The 24798-nt window shown below is 40.4% G+C and overlaps 1 protein-coding gene across 2 annotated transcripts in view; it reads right to left on the reverse strand.

Annotated features, from left to right (window-relative positions):
* Positions 1 to 638: 638 nt before the first annotated feature.
* NTF3 (neurotrophin 3) overlaps positions 639 to 24798 on the reverse strand; it is a 55645-nt gene continuing 31485 nt past the window's right edge. The window contains exon 2 of one of the 2 annotated variants that reach the window (XM_088537392.1): positions 639 to 1746. In XM_088537392.1, the coding sequence (XP_088393518.1) occupies positions 961 to 1746 (786 nt within the window). In that variant the 3' untranslated portion in view covers positions 639 to 960. Of the gene's footprint in view, positions 1756 to 24798 lie in introns of both variants that reach the window. The other variant, XM_010225237.2, reaches the window with a different exon arrangement.

Consider the following 24798-nt stretch of genomic DNA (forward strand, 5'->3'; position numbering starts at 1 on the left):
ATCTGGGTAATGGTTTGCTGCTTAGCAGATCAACAGTTTTGTACAGGTGTATGGCTTTGATATCCCCTCCAAGATATCATATCTTTCTTGATCACAGTTCTGAAGCCAAGGGTTCCTTTAATGTTAAGAAGCCATTAGCTTTGTTTTTAATTTGAAAGCTCACAGCAGAACGATGTGACAATTCAAGCGGAAAATAACAGATTACTGTGAGGAGGAAAAGGTCGATCATAATAAATAATATATTCTGAAGAAATCATCTTTTATATATTATATTAATGATCCATTTAAATTGGTTCTTGCCTTCAGTAAAATTCTGTTAAGAATATTTTAGAACTTTTTTGTATCATTTGTAAGAGGAACTGGCACCATTCAAAACAGTTACAAAATAAATGCAAACTCCTGGATTACTAGCAGTCATTCTGGAAAGCCAGCAGAGGGATAAATGGCAATTCAATCGCAAAAATGCTATAGTATACAGAAATTGTGGTTTATGACTACTAGACTGCTGCAGCATCAGCAGGCTGCAATGCATATTTTGGCTCATTTTTATTTTGGTGGTAAGGAATTGATACTGCATCCAAGTAGATATGAATGTATAGAGTGGGGGTTAAAAATATGTACACAACTCTTGACATTGATATGATTTTTAACAAGTTTACTAAATGTCAGTCATTGGTTTGACATTACTGAAAAAATACTGATTTTACATAGATTTTACAGTAAAGTTATGGTATACTGCTGACAAGCAGTGTCACAAACATAGTCAAATAAAACTGGAGTTGCCTACAGCAGAGGCATATACTTTTTATTCTTATTTATTGAGAAAGAAAGCTTATATACTGATCTGCTGAAGTTTAATAAATAAGGTCAACTTATAATATATAAAACAATATAAACATTTATATGCTACATGCATATCATAATTTAAGGTAATAATTTATATAGCAGAGAGATGCGGATTTATGTTCTTCCTATTTTTCTTGATAATGCACACACACAGGAGGTGTCTATCCTGATCCATCTCCATCCTATCAGTTTATTATTTTCTGAAGTCAGTGCTCTAACATAAGTTTGGGAAGTCTTGCATTGGGAGTTCCAGTGCTTATCATCAATGCCTCGACAGCCATTTTTTACAGGCTTGGCTTCTTTACACCTTGTTTCATAAAAGTATTGTTTAACTGGCGAATTGCCTGTTTTAATTTCTCCCAGAACCGTCACCTGGTGCCCTCTAATGTCGATAGCAGAGGATTTGTCCGTAACCCACAAGCTCTCACTGTCACAAACAGAATATTCCCCTCGGTGGCTCTTGTGCTCTGCGTACCTTTTACTTCGTGAGGTTCTATTCATGACCACTGAACTTCCAATATAATCCTCCATGAGATATAGTGGTGGGGGCTCCAGTGGTGTGTTGTGACTCAAGAGAACTCGGGGAGAATTGTAGCGTCTTTGCTGCCTTAAGAGGTCAGTATCCACTGGGACAACTGGCTGGAAGTCTGATTTCACATTTTCAACTCTATTGATGTCCTGAGCATCTGCTTTCTGCATTGTGTTATGATGGTTTTCCTTAATATCTACTGTCATCTGCTTTGAAAGTTTGTTTTTCAAAATGTCTGCCTGAATGAGTTTAATGATGAGAGAATTTATTGAGTCTTCTGGCAAATTCCTTTGATCCATGTTGCTTGATTGGATGCCACGAAGATAAGCAAGAAATATCGCATAAAACAAGATGGACATCACCTTGTTCACCTGTAAGAACTGAAAAGAAACAGAAAGTTAACATAAAGCCAAGTAAATAAGAATGTTTACTAGATGTTATGAACGTGAAAAATCTATTCTCAGTTTTTAACATCTTACATGTATCTTATGCACTTTATATACTCAGTTAGCCTGAATATTTTTCTTTTAAGATAATATTTTATTATGAATGCAACTATTTTCTATTTTTTTATTTGAATTCATCTAAATTTCATGCATTCTCCAGGATGAATTCATTTTATCTTCTTTCTGTGCATAGTGGCAAATATCCCACTTAGGTCCTTGTCCTACAGAGGTAGGTTGCTACTTTATTGGAAAGTGTGCTGGCTTATGACACATGATAAAGGACAAGTCAATTTTACAAAGTCTGTTTACCAAGTAGAGCAGTTTAGTTTCAAAGCTGCAATGAGATTACGCAAATAATAAACTCTCTACTGCTCTAATAATGAAAAATTTCTATTCAGTTGGCTGTGTTGCCAACTTTTGTTGACATCTCATAGATCCATAAAACTCCCACCCTCTAAAATAGTCACTTTGAGCAAGAACTTGAATATTTTGAATTTAAAATTATATTTAAAAAATTAGATAAGTTACAACATATTTTGTTTTCATAAGGACTGACTTGTGTTTAACTTTTACCCTGAGAGCATCAATACACACTGAGAAACTTAGAATCACAGACTGGTTGAGGTTGGAAGGGACCTCTAGAGATTATCTAGTCCATTCCTCCTGCTCAAGCAGGGACGTCTAAAGCATGTGACACACAGTCGTATCCAGGCAGCTTTTGAAGATCTCCAAAGAAGGAGACTCCACAACCTCTTTGTGCAGCCTGTTCCAATGCTCTGTCATCTTCACAGTACTGTGTTTCAATAGATACATCTAGTTCTACAAGGGAAAGCAATCTTGGAGAGAAAAGATATAGTCAAGGTGCAAAGTGGGGTTTCTTATATTTTGAATTTGGAAAGCAATGATTAGGCCTCTGTAATGCAAGACTGCAGTTCAGATGTATCCACAGAGTATTTTATATGTCTTGTTTGAAGGATTGGGACCTGTTTGTTGTTGATGTTGGTGATGATTGTGTTTGTTTTTGTTTTTAATGAAGTTTCTTCACTGCTTTATACATGAAGTAAATGCTTTATACATGAAGTTAAACAGAATCGATTATATCTATAATATTCAAGGACAGATGGTATTTCACCCCTTCTGAGACTGAAGAGTATTGTTCAAGACCAAAAATGCGGACTTAAAAGTTCATTTCCTCTCTGTACTGTTCTTTGCCCTGCTGTGCTCAATGGATTCTCAAACTGTTCTCATAATTCAAGCTTCTGGGCATATTCAAGGAACTTGTTTCTCATTTCTGGTTCAGCTTGTCTGTCATACTGCTTGTGTAGTTGAGAACTGTGAGAATACTCTAGCACTTGTTTAGGGATTTGTGTTTTCCCTGTGGTTGTTTATGTATTTTGCATGTGTGCTCATAAGTAAATGGAGATAGTTTTCATTGTAAAATACTAAACATGTAGAGAAATGATTTATTTAGAAGCAGAACAACTGTAATTAAATCACTACAGAGGTAGAAAGCTAGAGGCAAACACTGAACTCAAGCAGTTACAGCACATGCAATATAGGAAACTGTGGCTGAGCACCGCATCAGTTGACTCAAAAAAAGCCTTGATCTTCGTTCTCCTGAACTGGAGATGAATCCCCTAGAAGTCACAGGTTTACAGAATCACAAAACAGTTGGAGATTGTCTAGTCTACCTCCCCTACTGTAGGGTCAATTAAAGCAGGTTGCTCAGGGCAATGTCCAGTCAGATATGAAATAACTCTGAGGATGGCAACTCCACAACCTCTCTGGGCAATCTTTCAGTGTTCAGGCATGCTCATAGTGCTGTTACGTTTCAATGATGTTTCCTGTATTTCAGTTTATGCTCATTGCCTCTGAGAAGAGTCTGTCTCTCTCTTCTTTACTTCCCCCATCAAATATTCATATGCATTGCTAAATTCCTGTTGACCCGTTTCATCTCAAAGCTCAACAGTTTCAGCTCTCCATATGGGAGATTGTCCAATCTCTTAATCAGCTTTGTGATCCTTTGCTGGCTTCATTCCATTAGCTTCATGTCTCTCTTTTAATGGGGAGCCCAGAACTGGACACAGCAGTCCAGATGTGTCTCACCAGTGCTGACTAAAGGCAAAGGATCCCTTGAGCTGATAGAGACACTCTGTGTACCTTGAAGAAATTGCTGAGAAAGCAGACTTCTTAAACAGAAAATTTTCCACTTAAAGAAATCACCATTTTTCCATTTAAGATGGAAAACAAAACAAGCAAAACAGAACAAAAAAGAAAAGGGAAAAAAAAGTTTTATTGGAGAATCCTTTATCAGCTCTAAGCAAAGCTCCTTTTAGCAACAGTGAGCTACCACTTCATAGTTTGGAACTGCTGCAAAATCAGAGCTATCCTCTGTGGATGTGTGATCTGCCCTTTTATGGACAAGAAATGTGTTTTCTCCATTCTCAGTTTGTCACAGTATGAGTTCACCTAAATCTACAGTGCTGCTTGTAGCAAAGTCATGCTTGGAAAAAAAAAAAAAAGATTTTGAGTTTCATATAGTTACTGTCATATCCACATAAATATTAATTTGGAAGCCAGTGCACAAACAACACTGTATAAAAAGATATTTTCCTGCATAATTTGGTCTTCTGTCAGTAAAATATTAACTTTTATGAACAGCAAAAATATTTTATTATGGATATCATTCAGCAGATTTCATACAGCACTTGGAAGAGCTAACTCACACAATGTGACAAAAGTCAATAGGACGATGAGCAAAGCTCTGACAATGCTCACTTCAGACACTGAAAGCGTAATTTATGTCAATATGCAGCTGCATGTAATCACTGGACCGCTTAGTTTCAAAACTAAAAGTGGTAGCAAAATACACAAGCCGGAACGGGTCATTAGGTGGGAAAATTAATACTGGAGTTCCTGCAAACTCTCTCTAATGCCTAGCTGCACACAAAAAGGAAGGACTAGGGACCTTAGAATGGTAGCAGTGAGAATAAACAATTTTTCACATGTGGGGCTGAACACCTCACAAATGTTAAAAGACATTTCCTGAGTCTAAAGTAACATCTTTCTTATAGATATGGGGGTAGAAGTGTTACATTATTCTGAAATGTGATATGCAGTTTAGTTTATCCATGGTAAATTATATGCTACAAAAGTCAGGATATTATAAAACCAGTGTTTTTTTTTTTTTTTTTTTTTTTTTTCTGATGTATTTTGGGAGGCAAATTACAAGCATATTATGAAACAGTTTTCAGAAAGTTTGTCCAAGACAGTTCACTTTGTGGCACATTCACTTTGTGGCACAAGTGGCAAATTCACAAACATCTGCCTATGACTTGAAACTGTTAGCTTGCCTAAGCAACTCAGAAGATGCCTAAAGCAGACACCTACAGCTAGAAAAAATGGAGGTTACCGGGAAACTGAAGCCAACTAGTAGTTTTAGATCTATTAAGAATATTACACCTAACAAATGTATTGATTTATAGAGCTGAGCAATTTTTAAAAAAAAAAAAAATGTATTTTTGCCCAAAACGGAACTTGTGCCAGCCTAAATAGATGATCATTTGTAAGAGATATACCATATTTTTCACCAAAAAAGTAAAAATAAATAAATAAATTCAAAGAAAATTGAGAAAATCAGAATGGCATGTTTTGATATTTTCAAAGCAAATCTTTTGGTGTTTTTGGACACCCTTAAAAATTTACTCAATGCCCTTCACAAAACAGAAACTGTACTTATTTATTATATCCCAGTGAATAAAGTATCCATAGCGGGGACTTGCATTCATCCCCTCGCTGCTTTCAGAGATGAGATTTGATCAGAGGTAACCTCCCTATCTGAACAGTGCTCTAAGACTATTAGCTTGATGTTACTGGGCCTGAGGCTAATGTGCACTTGTATGCACTTCAGCAGAAGCTGTTCCAGTACACACAGTGTTTCTACTTCTGAATGTCATAAGAATCCCCCCAAAATTTAATCCTTCACATCAAACTTTTTTTTAATTAAAAATAATTAAAAACTCTTGAAAATTCATTTCAGATAGAAAAAAAAAGATTTTGTTCACTATGAGATATTTTTGTCATTCTTCAAGCTCTTTAATTTTCCATATGACTCCCTGTGTCTCTGGAAAATGACCATAAAAAGGGATTTCCGGTCAAGCAGGTATGATGAATAGTCCTAGAATGGGCACAATGCCATTCATTTAAAGGCCTTCATGAAGTACAGAGTAGATTGCTATATTTGGCCCTAGGTACGTTACATAGGCAAGCATCTCCATGGGACCTCAGAATATGAGTTCAGCACAGCAGCATGCTTCATGGTACAATAATAGCTGAAGTAGTGTTTTTACATCTGAATATAGAGATCCCTCATCAGTGTTTGGTTCCACCAGATTTCTGCCTGATATAGCTGATTGTGCTGCATTGCTAATGATGGTTCCCGAACTCAGTTCCTGTTTCATGACTGTCGTGTCAGCTGTCACACACAGGCTAGTTGCAATTAAAGTAAGTCTTCAGGGTGTATTGATATAAATTAAATAAGGCATTATTTAATTAACACCCATACGACCACATATCCACTTGAATTGGTGTAATCAAATTAATGTGCAGTATTACTATTGACCTGGCCCAGATATCATGTGCCAGTTGAATGGGTAAAATATCTCAGAGTGTCCAGCAATATTTATGCTTTCTCTGAAACCTTCTCCAAATGGATCCCTTGTTGACCACAAAAAGAATTGTCAGTGTTCTAGAGTGGGCATTAGCAGCCTGATTTAGTCTTGCTATTTTGCCTCCTGACTCCTTTCCAATTCCATAATTGGAGTTAAGCTCTCTTAAAAAAAAAAAAAAAAAAAGCCAAACAAATAAACAAATGCTGGACATAAATGTAGGAAGTGAAATGTAATCTTTTCAAGCTGGTCCTTCTGCATAGTGGATGCTGCCATCACTTCATGTAAATAAGAGAAAAGAAGATCTTTAAAGCAAAGAAGAGCAGAACTAAGAGACAGTAAGTCATAACGAGTGATACAAAAATCTGTAAGAGGAGACCACATAGCGTGGTAGGAAAACCAACAGTTCTTGGTAGTATAGAACGGCCATTAACTTGCACTAACTGAGTTTAACTTAGAGATCACTGACCACCGTGATACAGCAAGCAAAGACAAATATCATAGAAAAGAAAAGCTGATGTACTACAAAGTCACTTGCTCCACTCATCTTTCAACTGTAGCTTAGGTTTACTCAGTTTTAATAGTTCTTATTCCTTCCTTTATTCCTTCATAGCCATGTTGGCAGGATAGAATCCCAGAATCATAAAATCATTATGGTTGGAAAAGACCTTGAAGATCAAGCCCAATCATAAGCCCTTTGACACCATACCTGCTAAACCATGTCCCTAAACGCTTCATCTACACTTTTCTTGAACACTGCCAGAGATGGCAACTCCACCACTTCCCTGGGCAGCCTGTTCGAATGCCTGACTATTCTTTCTATGTGGAAATTCTTCCTAATGTCTAAATTGAACTTCTCCTGGCACAACTGTAAGTGTTAACCCTCTCATCCTCTGGCCTGATCCAGCTGAAAGTTAAAACAAAAGAATTTTAAACACATGTATTCCTCTTCCAGATGGACTGGGAAGTGTGGGTACACACCATACCTGAGGGGATCACAAGAGTTTCAAATCCCCATAGCAGGTCATTTTCTTTTGATCATGCATTGCTCAGAGCCATTTTCAAAGGAGATGACACATCTGATCGCTGGGCCCCATTATCCTCCAGTGGAAGGTACACACCTAATCTTCTATGGATATGAAGCTCAGTATACTGACTCACTGACATTTCCTTTTCCTCTCTCAACAACTGGCTGAGCATCACACAGAAAGTCAGTTTATGTCCAAGGACAAAAATCTTACCTGCTCTGAACAAATCAACATCACTGTGATTACAGTCATTAGCATGATGCTTCTAGTTGTTGAGGAAAGCTTTTCTGATTAGCAACATATTTCTGGGTAACAGTTTTGTGATAATGCATTGGCTGCTAGGAGTAAACTATTTTCTGTGCAGTGTTTCTGTACAGCATTGTATAGCTGTGGAGCTTCAAATGATTTCAGTTCATTTCAGACCTGCCAATTGTAAGGGCATTTTGTGTCTACATTTGATCTTTCCATCAATATAACTTTTCAGAGATGAAAATGTGACCACCTTATACACACCTGCACATTTCCGGAAGAAAGGGCAGGAAGAGTTCCTCACTGCTTACCTCACTAGATGGAATAGTGCCTGCTTCCCCACCTTCTGTGGAGCTCATTCTGTTAGGTTTTGGCCCTGCACCTTTGTCCCTTGCCACTAACATCACTGGGTACTCAGGGCACTGGAGACCCCCACAGAGAAATCCATCACTCTCCAGCATCCTGTAGCAATCCCACTGACAGATGTGGCAATTAGTAATGTCTGGTACAATATCAACCTCACTAGCCGTATCACTAGCCTATGCAGAAGTAGAAAGGCTTTCCTCAGTCACAGCTAGCTCTTTTTCTATTTTAATTACTTTCCTCACTGATACTTCTGCAATAGGATATTTGCCTCTGTCTGCCTCTGCTCAGAACATTGCCAGACTATAACTGTGCATTAACCAGAGAGCTAATTAATCTGAGGCAACTGTTTCAGAGGCTGGGATCTTGATTTGTCTGATTCGTGGGAAGAGTTTAGTCAAGTCATATTTTCTATTCATTAGCGTCTACATCTACAAAATAGGGAACTCCACATAAGTTGGAGCTTTTGCTACCCCAGATATTTACTCTGATATCCTTTTTTCCCCTTCAACTTGTGGGTTTTGTTTGCAATTCCTCTCATTACATAAGGTATGATATTCATCCAGTATGGTGCCTTGCATGGGAGATGCCTCTCTGTTTTTGAAAGTAAGGAGGCATCTTTATGCATATATTTCCATAAAGGTTGCCAATATAAATTATCCTTTCTTATCTTGTAACATTCTGATGTCACTGCTTTTCGAGGACTAGGAAAGCATTTATCTTGATTTATACAAAGTAGGAGGGGTACTATTCCTCCTGTTTTAAAGGGCTACAAAGACTGAGCTACAAAGAATTCAGATGACTTTTTCAATGTCATATAGGAGTTCTGCTCTAAGTCTGTGAACCTACACAGGATTTCCGTATTGCATGGACTGCAACAGAAAAGATAACTGGAATGCTTTGCAGAAATTTGATCCACTAGTGACAAGCCTGAAATGAAAGGAAATGAAACCAATGCCATCTGAAGTGAGTGATCAGCTACACCGTAGTTGTGGCCACAAGCTATAGCCATAGTCTGCGTCAACAATTTCCACAATAGATAGATAGAATATTTCACTGCATATTATTCACTGCATTATTCCATGAAAACAGACCAAATTAATGAGAAATCTAAAGGTCATAACCAAAGCTAGGATAGTAAATTCCAGTGACTTTGACTAGACCTGTGCAAAAACAAGATTTACGCATAACTTTGCTCTCTGCCCCCCCCCACCTTTTTTTTTTTTTTTTCCTGGAATTGCAAATAGAAGAATGGAAAGCACCAGATTTAAGATGCTCTTTTAAGGTGATCTAGGGTTGGTCTGTTACTTAATCTTTTCGTTACTGATTGTTAATAACAGCAGGGTTGAGCAGCAAAAAATATTGAATTTGCAGATATATTGGAGGGGATGGAAACAGCAGTGAGCAGATTAAAATTTTTGTAAATTTGGCAGAAAATTACAAAATAGGAATCAACTTAGAAATTACAAGCTAGTGTGTTGGGGGAATAATTATCTTAAGAAATGATATGCAGAGGGAAGGAGAAATTTGCAAAGGAGCAATGCCCGATTTGATAAGAGGAATGATCTAAAACTTTGGAAAGATCTAGTACCTAACAGTACTTAATAAATGTACATGCTGAAGAATTTCATTGCAGAGCTGGGAAGAGATTGTCTCAGTTTGTAGCAGAGTAGAAAGATCAGGAAAGCTGCTTGAATGTTGTAAGATATTGCCATATTAAAAATGGAGAAGAATAGCAAAGAATGATTAGAAAGCTTGTAAAATTGACCTTTGAGAGAATCACCTGCAAAATGCAAGCCTTTTCTGTGAGCTGGCAAAAAGGGCATGAACTGCAAAAATCTGGGAAATGTAAGAGAGCATTCATTTTAGGGTGGGGCAAAAGAGAACAATCAGGAAAAAATGGGATTAAACTAAGAAAAAGAAGATAGGCTGATCATCAAAAAGACTTTTCAAGTTCTGCCTGTATCCAACCTAAAGCCACACCAGAGAGGCCTGGTTTCATGTTTTGTTACAGCTCTGAAACTCCATCTAAGTCTTTTTTTTTAATTGTTTTGAAGATCCATTCACATTTCAAATCAACCTGGGCCTACTTTGTCTCAACCAGGGCTGATTAATCATTTTGTATTGAAGTCAGGCAATAGTTACAGTTCTTTTTATTTTAATCTGAGATACACTTTGAGGACTTAAGTGTTTGGTAATTAAAATTGAGAGCAGTGTTCCAGATAAAACTCACTTCTTTCATCTCCCCATGACTTTGAGGGCTGTAAACTTAAACTGTGTATATTAGAGACATGATCTAGTGTAGATAGTTCTTCTCTCTATAGTAGTATAGAGAGAAGGGAAACCATTGGAAGTCTCAGTGTGAAATGTTCCACATTCATAATGAATTTCTCCTATTCAGTTTTCAGATTCCAAAACAAGAATTGGTATTATTCTAGAGACCATTTGACTTAGTTTACACCTAATGGAAGTGGGTTTTGTATAATATGGTGTCTGGACAGAAAGGGAAACAAGAGTCAATACTTAGGTTATTAGATTTTTGCCCCTCTCCAGTAAGAGTTACAGTAAGAGTTAGCAGCCTTCTAGACACTCTTTGAAATAGGATGGTCTGCTTTTTTTAAAAAAGCATTTATATTCACACTGGATACATCTTAATTGAAAATGAAGTTTTGTAGGAAAATCATCAGAGCGTTTTAAAAACTATTTTTAGATTTTCAGATGTTAAGAAACTCAAGAGGAAGATTATTTCAAAGTATCCCTTTCAAAGTGAATCTTTTACTGGATTTTATACGGAAAGCAAAGGGTTTATTTTTGCTTTTAGAGATTGTTTTTTTCTCTCTTTTTCATATTTCCTTTATTTTCTTTTACAAAGTGAAAGAAATCATGGAAATCAAGAAAGCAGAGCTAAACGAGCTTCAAAAATATTAGAAACTCACTGTGAAAAAAACCCATAAACCTCTCAGCCTAATTTGTGGATATAGTCAGAACTCACATTTGTAATGAAACAGAAATATGATAAAAGGAAATACTAGTTAGAAATGAAGTTACAGAATCACAGAATCTTGCATGGTTCAAATAAAAAACCCTGAAGAGAAGCTAAGATGTATCTGTTGACAAGGGAGCATTTTCTTTGTTTTTCTGACTGCTCTAATATGACCCTTGGATACAGCTAGTTCCCTGTAAATTAAGAACACTGTCAGTGTAACACTGCTCAGTCAAAAGTTCAGTGGAAACTTTAAGATATAATTTTATGAGAATTCATCCCAAACACTGAGTATAAGCCTAGCTGCATCTCCACAAACAATGCATTGTCACCCCTGCTGTGCTTTTGTGGAACTGACTGTGACAAACTATGGCACAGGAGGTTTTCTGGGGAAGCTCCATTTCATTTCATCCAAAACTGCACCTGCATTTGCTTTGCAAACTCCCATGACTCCTGCATTCTTTAAAGTCATACAGAAATACATCCTTGGCCACTTCGTGAATCAAAGTTCAGTCTACGAATTGCCTCTCCCCACTACTCAACGGTTCACAAACCTCCAAATAGAAAAGTCTTACTAGACATGCAGGTGCAAAATTTTAGATGCAAAAGCTGTGAATCAGGAGTTCTCAGGAACAGGAGTCTAGGCCTGATCCAAATATTTTAAAACAGCAGTAGGACTTCATTGAATGACGCCTGAACTGTAAAAATCTTTGGCACAGTAGGCAGTGAGTGTGGCCACAGACAGTTACCTTTTGATCCTCATTCCATGCAGCATGTAGCATGCAGCTGAGCTGTTTGCATCAGGACTGTAACAAGAAATGAGCATTCCAATATATAATTAATATCTTCTCCAAAGCCATTGCACAAATTGCAGTAGCTTGCTCCTAACCAGCTTAAAATAACACTTTTGAAGTACATCAGAAAAATAAATAGTCTCATGTTTCTGACAGACTACACAGAGGTGTTTCGTAAAAGTTGTAAAGTCAGAAATTTGCTTTTTTCTTTGCACAAAATGGAAGATTCTAGACTGAAAAGAGCTTGTGTGCTTAAAAGCTTGTTCATTCTGACAAACTAAATAAGCGGGTCTAATAAAAGAGATCACCTCTACAACCTTGCCCAGTTTTACTTCGTGCAATTATGATAGCTACCCTAGCATAGATGAACTCACAAATGAAGTCATGACTCCAATAAAAGACCATTGAGCTTCTTCCCATTGCATCTGAATCTTAAAAAAAAAAACATTGCCTACTGACAGAAGAAAGTCATCCTACTACATTGTTATATCCTACTTGACATTACTTTATAGTAAACTGTTTACATGTAAGCCTGTCCTGAGGGCAAGAGCTATTCTGGTAAGTCTAGTTAGTCTGTATTACTTTCTCTCTAAAGAGAAAGTAATAAGAAAGTAATAAGAAATTTAGGCTTCATGCAAATGGAACGTTTTCTTGTGAATATTCCAGTTCATCGATGTTCATGCAGATAAAATTTCTAGTATGCAGTTCTTCTCGAGACATGGAGATTTTCTATTTTTTAATTCTGTTAAGAGTATTGGAATTAAGAAGCAAAAAAAGCAATGTTTAGAACTGACTTTTGCTGATGTCATGTCATAACCACACTTTGTACATTTCCTGAAGGAATTCTGTTGCAATCTGATCATCACAAGGTTTAGCTGCATCATTACATAATGCAGTTGCAGGTCAGATGTTAGCTATAGAGGCACTGGTGGAATACTTTATTCTTTTGTGAGAGATCTAGTATTCATTGCTCTTAGAAGCAAGAGGTCAGACTTGGACATGCAAAATCTGGTGCCACATGGTGCATGAGAGCTAACAGAGAGTAAAGGAAGAAAGATGTCAGCAATCTCATTGTGGGCATGGCAGCACCACAGCATGATGTCATTTCATAATTAGTAATGGCTTTGGTACACAAGTGCTATTGCCACTGCTTTACAGTTTGGGAAACTAAAGCATAGCCAGGCTAAGTGACTTGTCCAAGCTTGTGCAAGTGCAAAGTTATGCAAGAAGGCAATGACAAGATAGGCATTCAGACATTTGCTCATGATGTCTAGGCTGTGGTTGCCACTGGACTAGCTTCTTCTTTTCAAATCTTTTCAGCACTCTCCTTTCTCCCCCCTGTAAAGCCTATAGAGTCAACTAGTCAAAATCAGAAGTGACATATTTCTTCCCATTGACATAGTAGTAAAGGAAACATTCCTTTTCCTGGTAAACTCAGAAGTAATTTGGAAGAAACTTGTGAGACAAGAGAAGGATCTGGAAATCATGGCTAAAGGTGCCTACCACTGGATTACACAGATCTCAGGTGCTTTTAGAAATAAGAATAATTTAGGATTAGCCTTGACAAAGGAACATGCTAGTGCACATGGCAGTTTTGTACTGAAAAGTACTACAGTTCAGCAGTTTTCCCCAGGCACCAACAAAACTATCATGGGAGAGACTTTTAATTCTGTGTGTAAGAGACGCTTGGTGGCAGACTTCAATTTGCACAGTAGAAAACCGTGATTAAAAATTAACCAAATGCTGTTGTGCTTTAGGAAATGGGAGAATTAGTGATGCTTACTTTGGACAACAGTATAACCTTACAGTGTAGCCTTGTACAAGAGGAGATACACAGCTGCATCTCTCCAGGAGCAGAGCACAGAATATATTGTGAGTCAGAGTCACAGTTCCCTCTCTCTATCTTTTCTCCACCCACCACATGCACTCCCTTTGATCTGCTACAAGTCAGTTAGTTAATTTTTTTCCTTTTTTTTTTTTTTTTTTTCCTGTGGAGCAGGTTTCTCTCCCATGTTCCCAGCCAGCTACTTTGGCTAGCAAGTAATGGGAGGGAGGTGAAGCTAGGGCTCTCTGCACTTCTCTGCTCTTAACACACCTTCCCCAGCCACTTTCTCCCAGCAGGGAGTATTAGGTGAGCAGGTCTGCAATGAGCAGGCTTAACTTGAAAAACTATGGTGTGAAATTGTTGAGGAGAGGAGCAGGGAGACCTCTCCCTTTCTGTTATACTGCTGTCTGACTAGATACTGGACCTAGCAATGTATGGTCAAGTTTAATCCAAAAAATGTATTCTGCACAGGTTCGAAGGCCCATGTTAAAATACTACAGAATGTTACCTAGAGAAGCCTAGTGAAAGACAAGCATCTTCCCAGCCTAAAATCAATCTATTCCTGGAAAATATGGAAGGGAGCCCCCTGCAAAAGCAAAACAAAGCAATCACATCCTTGGGAACGTTCTGGAGGCAAACATGTGGGGAAACTCTTTGCTAAAGGCAAGAGGTCAGTCAACATCTTGGGATAAGTGGATGCAAAAGGAATAATAGGTTCTCAGGCCTTTTAACAGTGAGAACACAAATTCTTTGCTGACCTACAAGCAAGAGTAGGGTTTTCTTTCAAGTAAGAAAACTTTTTGCTGCACTGATGTTGCACATATTCAGAAAATATTTCCTTTGCCCTCTAGGAGAAAGGCTAAGGTACACACATACCCCTTTTCTCTCCCATTCTCCCATCTTCACCCATAAACTTCCATTTTGGTACTGAAAGCATACCAAGCCTCAGAAATCTCTTCCTCTACCATTTGGTGAAGAAGTTTTCCACCATTTTTGAAGATCCCTCAATGCAGGTAGAACTGTGATTTCAATCTTTCAGTTTGACCTGGATTAAGATATTGGTGAGTGGAAAACAGAGAAGAACATGGCAAGCCAAGAATGATAGGTTAAGTTAATGTGTATTATACGAGTTAAGTTCCTGTCTAGAGGTTGGATGTACAAGGAAAATGCTGTGTTACAGTTATTTAAAAGGGATAAGAGACTATTTGGAGACTGCTAGAAATTAAGGAAAAGTTATAAAGATTATTTATCCCCCTTTAAAATTATTACACAGTATTATACTTGGGGACAACTGTGTATATACAGAGTTTAAAACTAAAGCTCATAGGTCAAATTCTGCTTTCAGTCGCACAGAAAGCAACAGACTACTGTCTCAGTTGCCTATAACTGAGGCCATAATCTGGCATAATATCTGATCTGGCTCAATTTTGTATTAGTCTAATGTCTGTGCTGATAAGATATTATGATTAAACTCAATAGGGAGTGGGTCAGGTGTTGATGCTCACAATCAATATGACTCCAAATAAATTGGAGGAATTTAAGAAACAATATAGTTTATTTTGATTTAAGTTACTTGTTAAGACATAAAATAATTCTGTTGACTTGAGTGCTGCTACCTTGGTGTGGGAAGAAATGTGATTGTGTGTTTAGAAGACCTTTTCATTTCAGATCTCTTTTTAAAAATTGAAGGACTGAGCTGGTAAAACCATACAATATTCTTGATCTCTGTTTTCTATGAATAAACCTAAATTAAGACTTGCAATTGTCCAAATTATTTCATTTCCTTGAAATTTGGGGAAAATGCAAGCCTACAGTTTGAAAATAGGAGTCATCCATTTGGCTGGCTCATGTGGTTCACAGCTATTTGAAAGGAAGAAAATAACTTTAATGCAAGAAATGAGGCTAGTTTGTATGCATTCTAATGAAATAAAAACTTTAAAATGCAGGCATAATTCCTCAAAATTATATTGTAATTTCACTGCCTGCTTTCTGGTAAGCAATTCTTGGTGTCATAAGAGAGAGTTCATTACATAAATATGCATGTAGAATTTTTCAAAGCTATGTTACCTGTCAGTTAGAAAACATAGAAATATAATACGCGAGAAGATAAGTGTCTCTCCATTTTCTTTTATTAGTTCTTAAGAAAAGATAGATTTTCATAATAAAATAAGGTCTTAGGTTGAAGTTTTTAAATTAAAGTTTTAGATTTAATTTCAAAATATTTCCTGCACTCTCAGCTTCCAAAAACAGTGGTAAGGGATTTTAACCCCTCACATCTCACATCTCTGAGTATCAAATTTAGATCTTTTCTAGTGCACAGAACGATTTGTGCTATGCAGATCTGCCACACTATGAATTCCGTGATTCAAGGGCTGTGATTAAAATATCATTGTTTCTAGAGACAGAAGGAGTTCAAGTGAGAAGTTATGCTTTTAGCCTGCTTGTGCTAGTCTCTTTTTCTACTTACTGCTCTTGCATCCGTTTTAGAATATTACATTTCAGAGTAGAGCTTGATAAACAATAAATAAATAACTAAATAAATAAATGCTGGACCTTGTTAACCAATGTGTAATGGAGGAGACCTTATTTGAGATACCTGTCAGACAAACATTTGTGTTTTTGAGTAAAAACTTGTGCAAGGACCTCATGCTCAGTAGCTCATACTGTTCCTATGCATGAGGAGCATAGGAACAGCAGTGCTCTAAGTGTCTAAGGCCTCTTCTGACATCAAGCTCTGACAATTAGCCTGCTAGTGTTTTATTATGCACAGTCCAAGCTATGAAAATATTTTGAGAATAGGACATTTTCACAGATATGCAAGAAGTCGTTAAGTGCCCATTTGGTACTAAAAAAATCCTCGTTCTCACAAAACCTCTAATGAAACCAATAGAGAGACTAAAAAGAGCAAAGATTTTAATACTTGATCCTTAGCCATCACATATTGAAAGAAAATACATAGCCATTAATATTTTGTTCTTATATTTTTGCTCTAGGAAATCAAAATTGCAGCCTTTCTGATAAAAACAAAACAAGCTAAATCCCACAAACACCACAGTTACAAAAGGTGCAGGACAAAAAGACATCATGCTCATCATTAGTTTTTTTCAGACCCCAGATAATGACTGGTGACTTAAAAAAAAGAAAGTAAAAAACAGAACTACTTATGTAGTTCTCTCTCTTATTCTCTCTTGAAAACATTCATGCTCCTTGCTTTAGTTCCTCTTCAGAGTAACATATTCCATATGTCAATTAGCCTTCGTATGAAATAGTTTAGACTAAATTCTCTTTACCTATGTGATCTAATTTTAAGGTCTTAGTGCTGCAAAGCACTAATCTGCATTGGTTTGATCAGACCCTCCTATGTTATATATATATTTTTCCTAAACAGATATTTCCTCTGATTCTTTTTTTTTTCCTTTGAGTAAATGGCAATTATTATCTTCAGAAGCATCATTTTATTTGTGACCTCCCATCAAGCTTCTGTTTAAGAAATAAATGTATTTACTATAAAATTGCCCAGACTTTTCAGTAAAATCATTAGCTAATTCAACAATCCTCACCATGGGCTCCTGATACTCCCTATGCCTTATCTGTCTCTCATTTATACTCACACTGGTTAGACTGAGTGAAAACTACTACTTTTGATTCTTTTCTTCCAGCATTCATACTCTTCAAACTCCTCCTCTTAAGCAGGTTATGGGATAGGCGATGGCCTGTCATGCCACTCACAGCTGCCTAATTCCATAGCCTGTGTAAGGCGCCCTAAGCCTGAAGAGGCTAGATGGGAAAATAAGAGAACTTCTGAAGGCCCGCATGTCAAGTTCCAGCTGCCCCAGCTGGAACTGAGGCACATTGGGATAGATGAGTGGACAGTGAGGTGGATTAGGAACTGGCTGGATGGCAGGGCCCAGAGAGTGGTGATCAGCGGTGCAGAGTCTAGTTGGAGGCCTGTAGCTAGCGGGGTCCCCCAGGGGTCAGTCCTTGGTCCACTCCTGTTCAATTTATTCATCAATGACCTGGATGAAGGCACAGAGTGCTCCCTCAGCAAGTTTGCTGATGACACGAAACTGGGAGGAGTAGCCGATACCCCAGAGGGCTGCGCTGCCATCCAGAGGGACCTGGACAGACTGGACAACTGGGCGGTGAAAAACCTCATGCAATTCAACAAGGCCAAGTGCAAGGTTCTGCACCTGGGGAGGAATAACCCTAGACACCAGTACAGGCTGGGGACTGACCTTCTGGAGAGCAGCTCTGCGGAGAAAGACCTGGGTGTCATAGTCGATGATAAGTTGACCATGAGGCACCAGTGTGCTCTTGTGCCCAAGAAGGCCAATGGGATCCTGGGGTGCATTAAGAAGAGTGTCTCCAGCAGGTTGAGGGAGGTGATCCTGCCCCTCTACTCAGCCCTCGTGAGGCCGCATCTGGAGTATTGTGTCTAGTTCTGGGCTCCCCAGTACAAGAGGGATGTGGAGCTGCTGGAGAGAGTCCAGCGCAGGGCCACAAGGATGATCAGGGGCCTGGAACATCTGCCCTACGAAGAGAGGCTGAGGGAGCTGGGCCTGTTCAGCCTGGAGAAGAGAAGGTTGAGAGGGGATCTAATCAGTGTATATAAGTACCTCAAGGGAGGGAGTGAGGAGGATGGTGCTGGCCTCTTTTCACTGGTGGCCACCGACAGAACTAGAGGTAATGGACACGAACTGAAACACCAAAAGTTCCACAGGAAATTAAGGAAAAATTTCTTAACAGTGAGGGTGACAGAGCACTGGAACAGGCTGCCCAGAGAGGTTGTGAAGTCTCCTTCTCTGGAGATCTTCAAAACCCACTTGGACGCAGTCCTGTGCCACGTGCTCTAGGTGACCCTGCGTGTGCAGGGGGGTTGGACTAGATGATCTCTAGAGGTCCCTTCCAACCCTAAGCATTCTATGATTCTATGATTCTATGATTGCATGACCACTCAAATGCCTCTATGTAAACACATGCAGCATGGGGAATTAATGAGGGGAATTAGAGATGTGTGTCTGTTTGCAGGGCCATGATCTCATTGCAGTTACTGAGACATGGTGGGACAGCCCTCATGACTGGAACGTGGCCATGGATGACTTTAGGTTTTTCAGGAAGCACAGGCCAGGAAAGTGAGGTGGTGGAGCTGCTCTTTACGTGAGAGAGCAACTGGAATGTATAGAGCTCAGCATAGGGGAGGATGAAGCACGAGTTGAGAGCCTGTGGGTGAGGGTTAAAGGGCAGGCCAACAGGGGTGACATGGTTGTGGGAGTTTACTACAGGCCTCCTGACCAAGGGGAGGAAGTGGATGAGGCCTTCTACAGGTAACTGCAAGAAGCCTCATGATCCCAGGCCCTAGTCCTTACGGGGGACTTCAACCACCCAGATGTCTTTGGGGATAATCACACAGCTAGGAGCAGACAGTCCAGGAGGTTCCTGCAGAACACTGCAGACAGATAACTTCTTGATGCAGGTGGTTGATGAGCGAACAAGGGGAGGGACTCTGCTAGACCTGATACTAACAAACAGATGGTCCAGTGGGAAATGTGAAGGTTGGGGGCAGTCTTGGCTGCAGTGACCAAGAGTTGTTGGAATTCACGATCTTGCAAGGATGCAGCTGGACAAAAAGTAGGATTGCAACCCCGAACTTTAAGAAAGCTAACTCTTTAGGGAGGTCTTTAGGGAGCTCCTTGGAGGAATCCCCTGGGGAAGGGCCCTAGAAGGAAAGGGGATCCAGGAGAGTTGCCTAATATTCAAACACTACTTCCTCCAAGCTCAGGATTGGTGCATTCCTGTAAGAGAGAAGTCGAGCAAGGCAAGCAGGAAACCTGCATGGATGGGCAAGGAGCTGTTGGGTAAACTCAATGAGAAAAAGAACATGTATGTAATGTGGAAGAAGGCCCAGGCCACATGGGAAGAATATAGGAACATTGTCAGAGAATGCAGGGATGCAACGAGGAAGGCCAAGGCCCGTTTGGAGTTAGAGTTAGCGAGAGATGTCAGGGACAACAGGAAGGGCTTCTACAAATACATCAGCAGCAAGAGGAAGGCTAGGGAAAATGTTAGTCTGCTGCTGTATGGGGAGGGTGCCTTGGTGGCAGAGGATGAAGGGAAGGCAGAGTTACTAAATGCCTTCTTTGCATCTATCTTTACTGTCAAGGATAGTCCCCTTGTACTACAGAGCCTGGTGACAAGACAGAGAACCAGGAGAGAGGAGGACTTCCTGCTGGTCGAGGAGGATTGGGTTAAGGATTATTTAGGCAAACTGGACACCCATAAATCTATGGTCCCAGATGGGATGCACCCAAGTGTGCTGAGGGAAATGGTGGGGGTTATTGCTCAGTTGCTCTCCATCATCTTTGAGAGGTCATGGAGGGTGGGAGAGGTGCCAGAGGACTGGAGGAAAGCCAACATCACTCCAGTCTTCAAAAAGCGCAAGAAGGAGGACCTAGGAAACTACAGGCCAGACAGGCTCACCTCTGTCCCTGGAAAGGTGATGGAGCAGCTCATCCTAGAGACCATCTCTAGGTATGTCAAGGTGATCAGGAGTAGTCAGCATGGATTCACCAAGGGGAAGTCGTGTTTGATGAACCTGATAGCCTTCTACAATGAGGTGACTGGCTGGATGTACTTTGGGAGAGCCGTGGATGTTGTCTACCTTGACAACAGCCTTGCTGAAGCAAGGCTGTCGACACCGTGTCCCATAACATCCTCATAGGGAAGCTCAGAAGTGTGGACTTGACGAGTGAACAGTGAGGTGGATTAAGAACTGGTGGAATGGCAGAGCCCAGAGGCTGGTGATAAATGAGGCCGAATCCGGTTGGAGGCCTGTGGCCAGTGGTGCCCCCCAGAGGTCAGTACTGGGCCCAGTGCTGTTCAACTTGTTCATCAATGACTTGGACGAAGGCACAGGGTGCACCCTCAGCAAGTTTGCAGATGACACAAAACTGGGAGGAGTAGCTGACACTCCCAAGGGCTGTGCTGCCATTCAGAGAGACCTAGACAGATTGGAGAGTTGGGCAGAGAGGAACCTCATGAGGTTCAACAAGGACAAGTGCAGGGTCCTGCACCTGGGGAGGAATAACCCCAGGCTATAGGGGGTTAGTACAGACTAGGAGTTGACCTCCTTTCCCCGTGGAAAGGGATTTGGGAGTCCTGGTTGACAAAAAGTTAACCATGAGGCAGTAATGTGGCCAAGAAGGCAAATGGTATCCTGGCCTGCATCAGGAGGAGTGTTGCCAGCAGGGGATCCCGCCCTTCTGCTCAGCTCTGGTGAGGCCGCACCTGGAGTACTGTGTGCAGTTCTGGGCTCCCCAGTACAAGAAAGACATGGAGCTTCTAGAGAGGGTCCAGCATAGAGCAACAGTGATGATTAAGGGACCGGAGCATCTATCTTATGGGAAAGACTAAGCGAACTGTGCCTGTTTAGTCTGGAGAGAGAAGGCTGAGAGGTATGTTCAAGTACCTGAGGGGTGATTGTAGGGATGCTGAGGCCAGGCTCTTCTCTGTGGTGGCCAGTGACAGGACAAGGGGTAACAGGTGTAAGTTGAAACATAGGAAGTTTAATCTCCATATGAGGAGGAACTTTCCTGTGAGGGTGACAGAGCCCTGGAACAGGCTGTCCAGAGAGGTTATGGAGTCTCCTTCTCTGGAGATCTTCAAAACCCACCTGGATGCGACCCTGTGCTACATGCTCTAGGTGTCCCTGCTTATGCGGGGCGGGGGTTGGACTAGATGATCTCTAGCGGTTCCTTCCAACCAGTCTGCGATTCTGTGGAATATTCAAAGCTGTCTTCCTACCACAATACTTTTTTGTCTTTTCCATCAGTTTAACTTATGCTAGTTTTACAAGGGGAAGAAAGACCAAAAGTTTTAGAATGAATGATCTAGAGAAGTTCCAGCAATAAACCCATTAAATTTTGGCTGAACCTATTTCAAAGGCATTCTGTTTTATTGAAGAATAGGTCAGAAACTATACTGTTTCTTCTTGCCATTTGCTCAGCCAAATGAGCTGACTTTGTGACTAACTTTGAAAATATTTTTTTTATGTCTTTGAGATTACTTTGCCTGTGTGGGGTAGCTATATTCATACAAAGGGCAACCATATCCTTAGTGATGTTCACACTCAAGCAGTACTGGACTAATGCGAGTCAGCTTGGCAAACATGCAAGAATAAGCCCTGGCCAGATCAAAATGAGAGTTTTGTCTGCAGAAGTTTTTCTTTTATATCTGTCAAACTAGCTATACCTGTATAGTAAGCTATACCTGTATTTACACAGACACACTATTGGTAAGTCCTTGTGTTCCTATTAAGAGAAATTTGTGAGTTGAGCCAGCTAGGTGAACTGTGGATATAGGCAAGGCTTTCTATTCCCCTCAACCTTGCAGTTCATGTCACTTGCTTATCTTTAAAATATTTACTTTTATGATATAACTCTGAAGCAGAACTGTGTTCCAATTCCTGTTTTGCAGTTAAAGAATTAACACAGAAACCACTGACCTGCCCAAATCTCACAGGAGGCTTGTGGTGGAACAGAGTTGGATGGCACAGAACCTTTGTAACTGGTAGCCAGAGCAGCTTCTGCACCTAGACCAGCTTATATATTGCAGATTTGGCTCAAGAACAGCTGAAATCATCCTGCAGGGCAAATATGGCCATCCTTGGATAGAACAAATAATGAAGTCAGATTTTCTGTGGCTTAGTATCTTGTGGTTTGATTCTCTGATCTCCTAAAAAGTCAAACTGCAGTCAAAACCTCGACTGCAGACTGAAAGACCTTAAGTTTCTGGGCTGTATGGATTGTCTGGTACCTAATGATGCAAGTTTATCTCATTTGGCTGGACTTCAGTTAGTGGGAGCACTAACATAGTGCTCTCATATTTTCCCTCTGGCCATCTGTGTTTTTACAACCTTTCAACCCTTCTCAACTATGACCAAGCTGAGACTTACTGCACTGGACTTCTGAACAGGAATGCAAGACCATATCACAACATAAGCCTTATATATTACACCACCTTTGTTTTATGTCCCATTACCATTATAGTAGCCATGGGATATCTGTAGTGGAAAACTTCTGTCACAGCCCTAGATCCTCCAGATGCCTATTCTAATAACTCAATGCAGAAGAGTAGCAGTCTCTTAAGTACCTTTTCTTCAAAATGGCTTCCAGAGGGAGAGCTAGGAGCTGCAAAATATGGAGCTCTTTGCCTATGCTGTTAAGCAAGTACTTACTGACTTTACAGATGTTCCTGAAAACAGTTAGCCCAGAAGGGCAATATAGGACAGGATTTGACACAGAAAAATGAAGTAAATTAATAGGGATCAAATGATAGGCCTGTACTCTGTCTCTTGAAATGTTGCACTGTGAGGATTGAGAGCTGGTCAGACAGCCTTCAGCTGGTCTGATAGCTGGCACATTCTCAAGTTACCATGTCCTTGAACAAGATTGAAAAAACCCAGACTGCAGCAAGTAAACAACTTAAAGGAAATGAAGACATGGAAGTTGCCAACGTAGAGGAACTAGGTGGAACGGCCAATTACGAACCAACATGCAGCCATGATAAGGATGAAGAGTATAAAAGAAGGACTTGGTGGGGAGCATGCAAGCGTGGAGTCTGACGTACTGTACCTGCTTGATCAATAAAAGCTTATGTATAGCATGCATCCCTGGCCATCCGACATTGCATAGTCAAACTTGGTTTTATGTATTGCCTAGAGAAGAAATTGGTGGTTGAATGCTAGTTACCTATGAGACTTCTTCAGGAGTGAGAAAGAGGCAGTCTGAGACACACTGCTTCTATAATATTTGGGAATACTGTATCTATTGCATTTGAATGCAAGCTGATGCTCTGTCATAGAAAAAGATCTAGAAACAGAAGTTAGCATGGGAATCTGAGATTTGAATGCTGCATGTCAGGGTAGTGAGATCCTGAATTTTCATTTTGCACTTTTGTTCCAACTTGAATTGTTTAATAATCACACTATATAGTGAGGCCTGCACAAATGGCTATTCAGCTGCTCTATTCTGCACCATTATCTTGATTTCTCTAGTTCCTTTGATTCAAAACCCTTTGTGAAGGACTAGCTGAGATATCCTCTCTTGTGTCAAACTGTAGCTAGCGGGGTCCCCCAGGGGTCAGTCCTTGGTCCACTCCTGTTCAATTTATTCATCAATGACCTGGATGAAGGCACAGACACATCAGCAAGTTTGCTGATGACACGAAACTGGGAGGAGTAGCCGATACCCCAGAGGGCTGCGCTGCCATCCAGAGGGACCTGGATAGACTGGACAACTGGGCGGTGAAAAACCTCATGCCATTCAACAAGGCCAAGTGCAAGATCCTGCACCTGGGGAGGAATAACCCCAGACACCAGTACAGGCTGGGAACCGACCTTCTGGAGAGCAGCTCTGTGGAGAAACACCTGGGTGTCATGGTGGACGACAAGTTGACCATGAGGCAGCAGTGTGCTCTCGTGGCCAAGAAGGCCAATGGAATCCTGGGCTGCATTAAGAAGAGCATCTCCAGCAGGTCGAGGGAGGTGATCCTGCCCCTCTACTCAGCCCTGGTGAGGCCGCATCTGGAGTATTGTGTCCAGTTCTGGGCTCCACAGTATAAGAGGGATGTGGAGCTGCTGGAGAGAGTCCAGCGCAGGGCCACAAGGATGATCAGGGGCCTGGAACATCTGCCCTATGAGGAGAGGCTGAGGGAGCTGGGCCTGTTCAGCCTGGAGAAGAGAAGGCTGAGAGGGGATCTAATCAGTGTATATAAATACCTCAAGGGAGGGAGTGCAGAGGACGGTGCTGGTCTCTTTTCAGTGGTGGCCACTGATAGGACTAGAGGAAATGGCCGGAAACTGAAACACCAAAAATTCCATAGGAACTTAAGGAAAAATTTCTTGACAGTGAGGGTGACAGAGCACTGGAACAGGCTGCCCAGAGAGGTTGTGGAGTCTCCTTCTCTGGAGATCTTCAAAACCCGCTTGGATGCAGTCCTGTTCCACGTGCTCTAGGTGTCCCTGCGTATGCAGGGGGGTTGGACTAGATGATCTCTAGAGGTGCCTTCCAAC

This window comes from Tinamus guttatus, unplaced genomic scaffold (genome assembly GCF_059628265.1).
Source record: "Tinamus guttatus ecotype Peru unplaced genomic scaffold, ASM5962826v1 Tinamus_guttatus_pri_ptg000753l, whole genome shotgun sequence".
NCBI classification, from domain to species: domain Eukaryota; kingdom Metazoa; phylum Chordata; class Aves; order Tinamiformes; family Tinamidae; genus Tinamus; species Tinamus guttatus.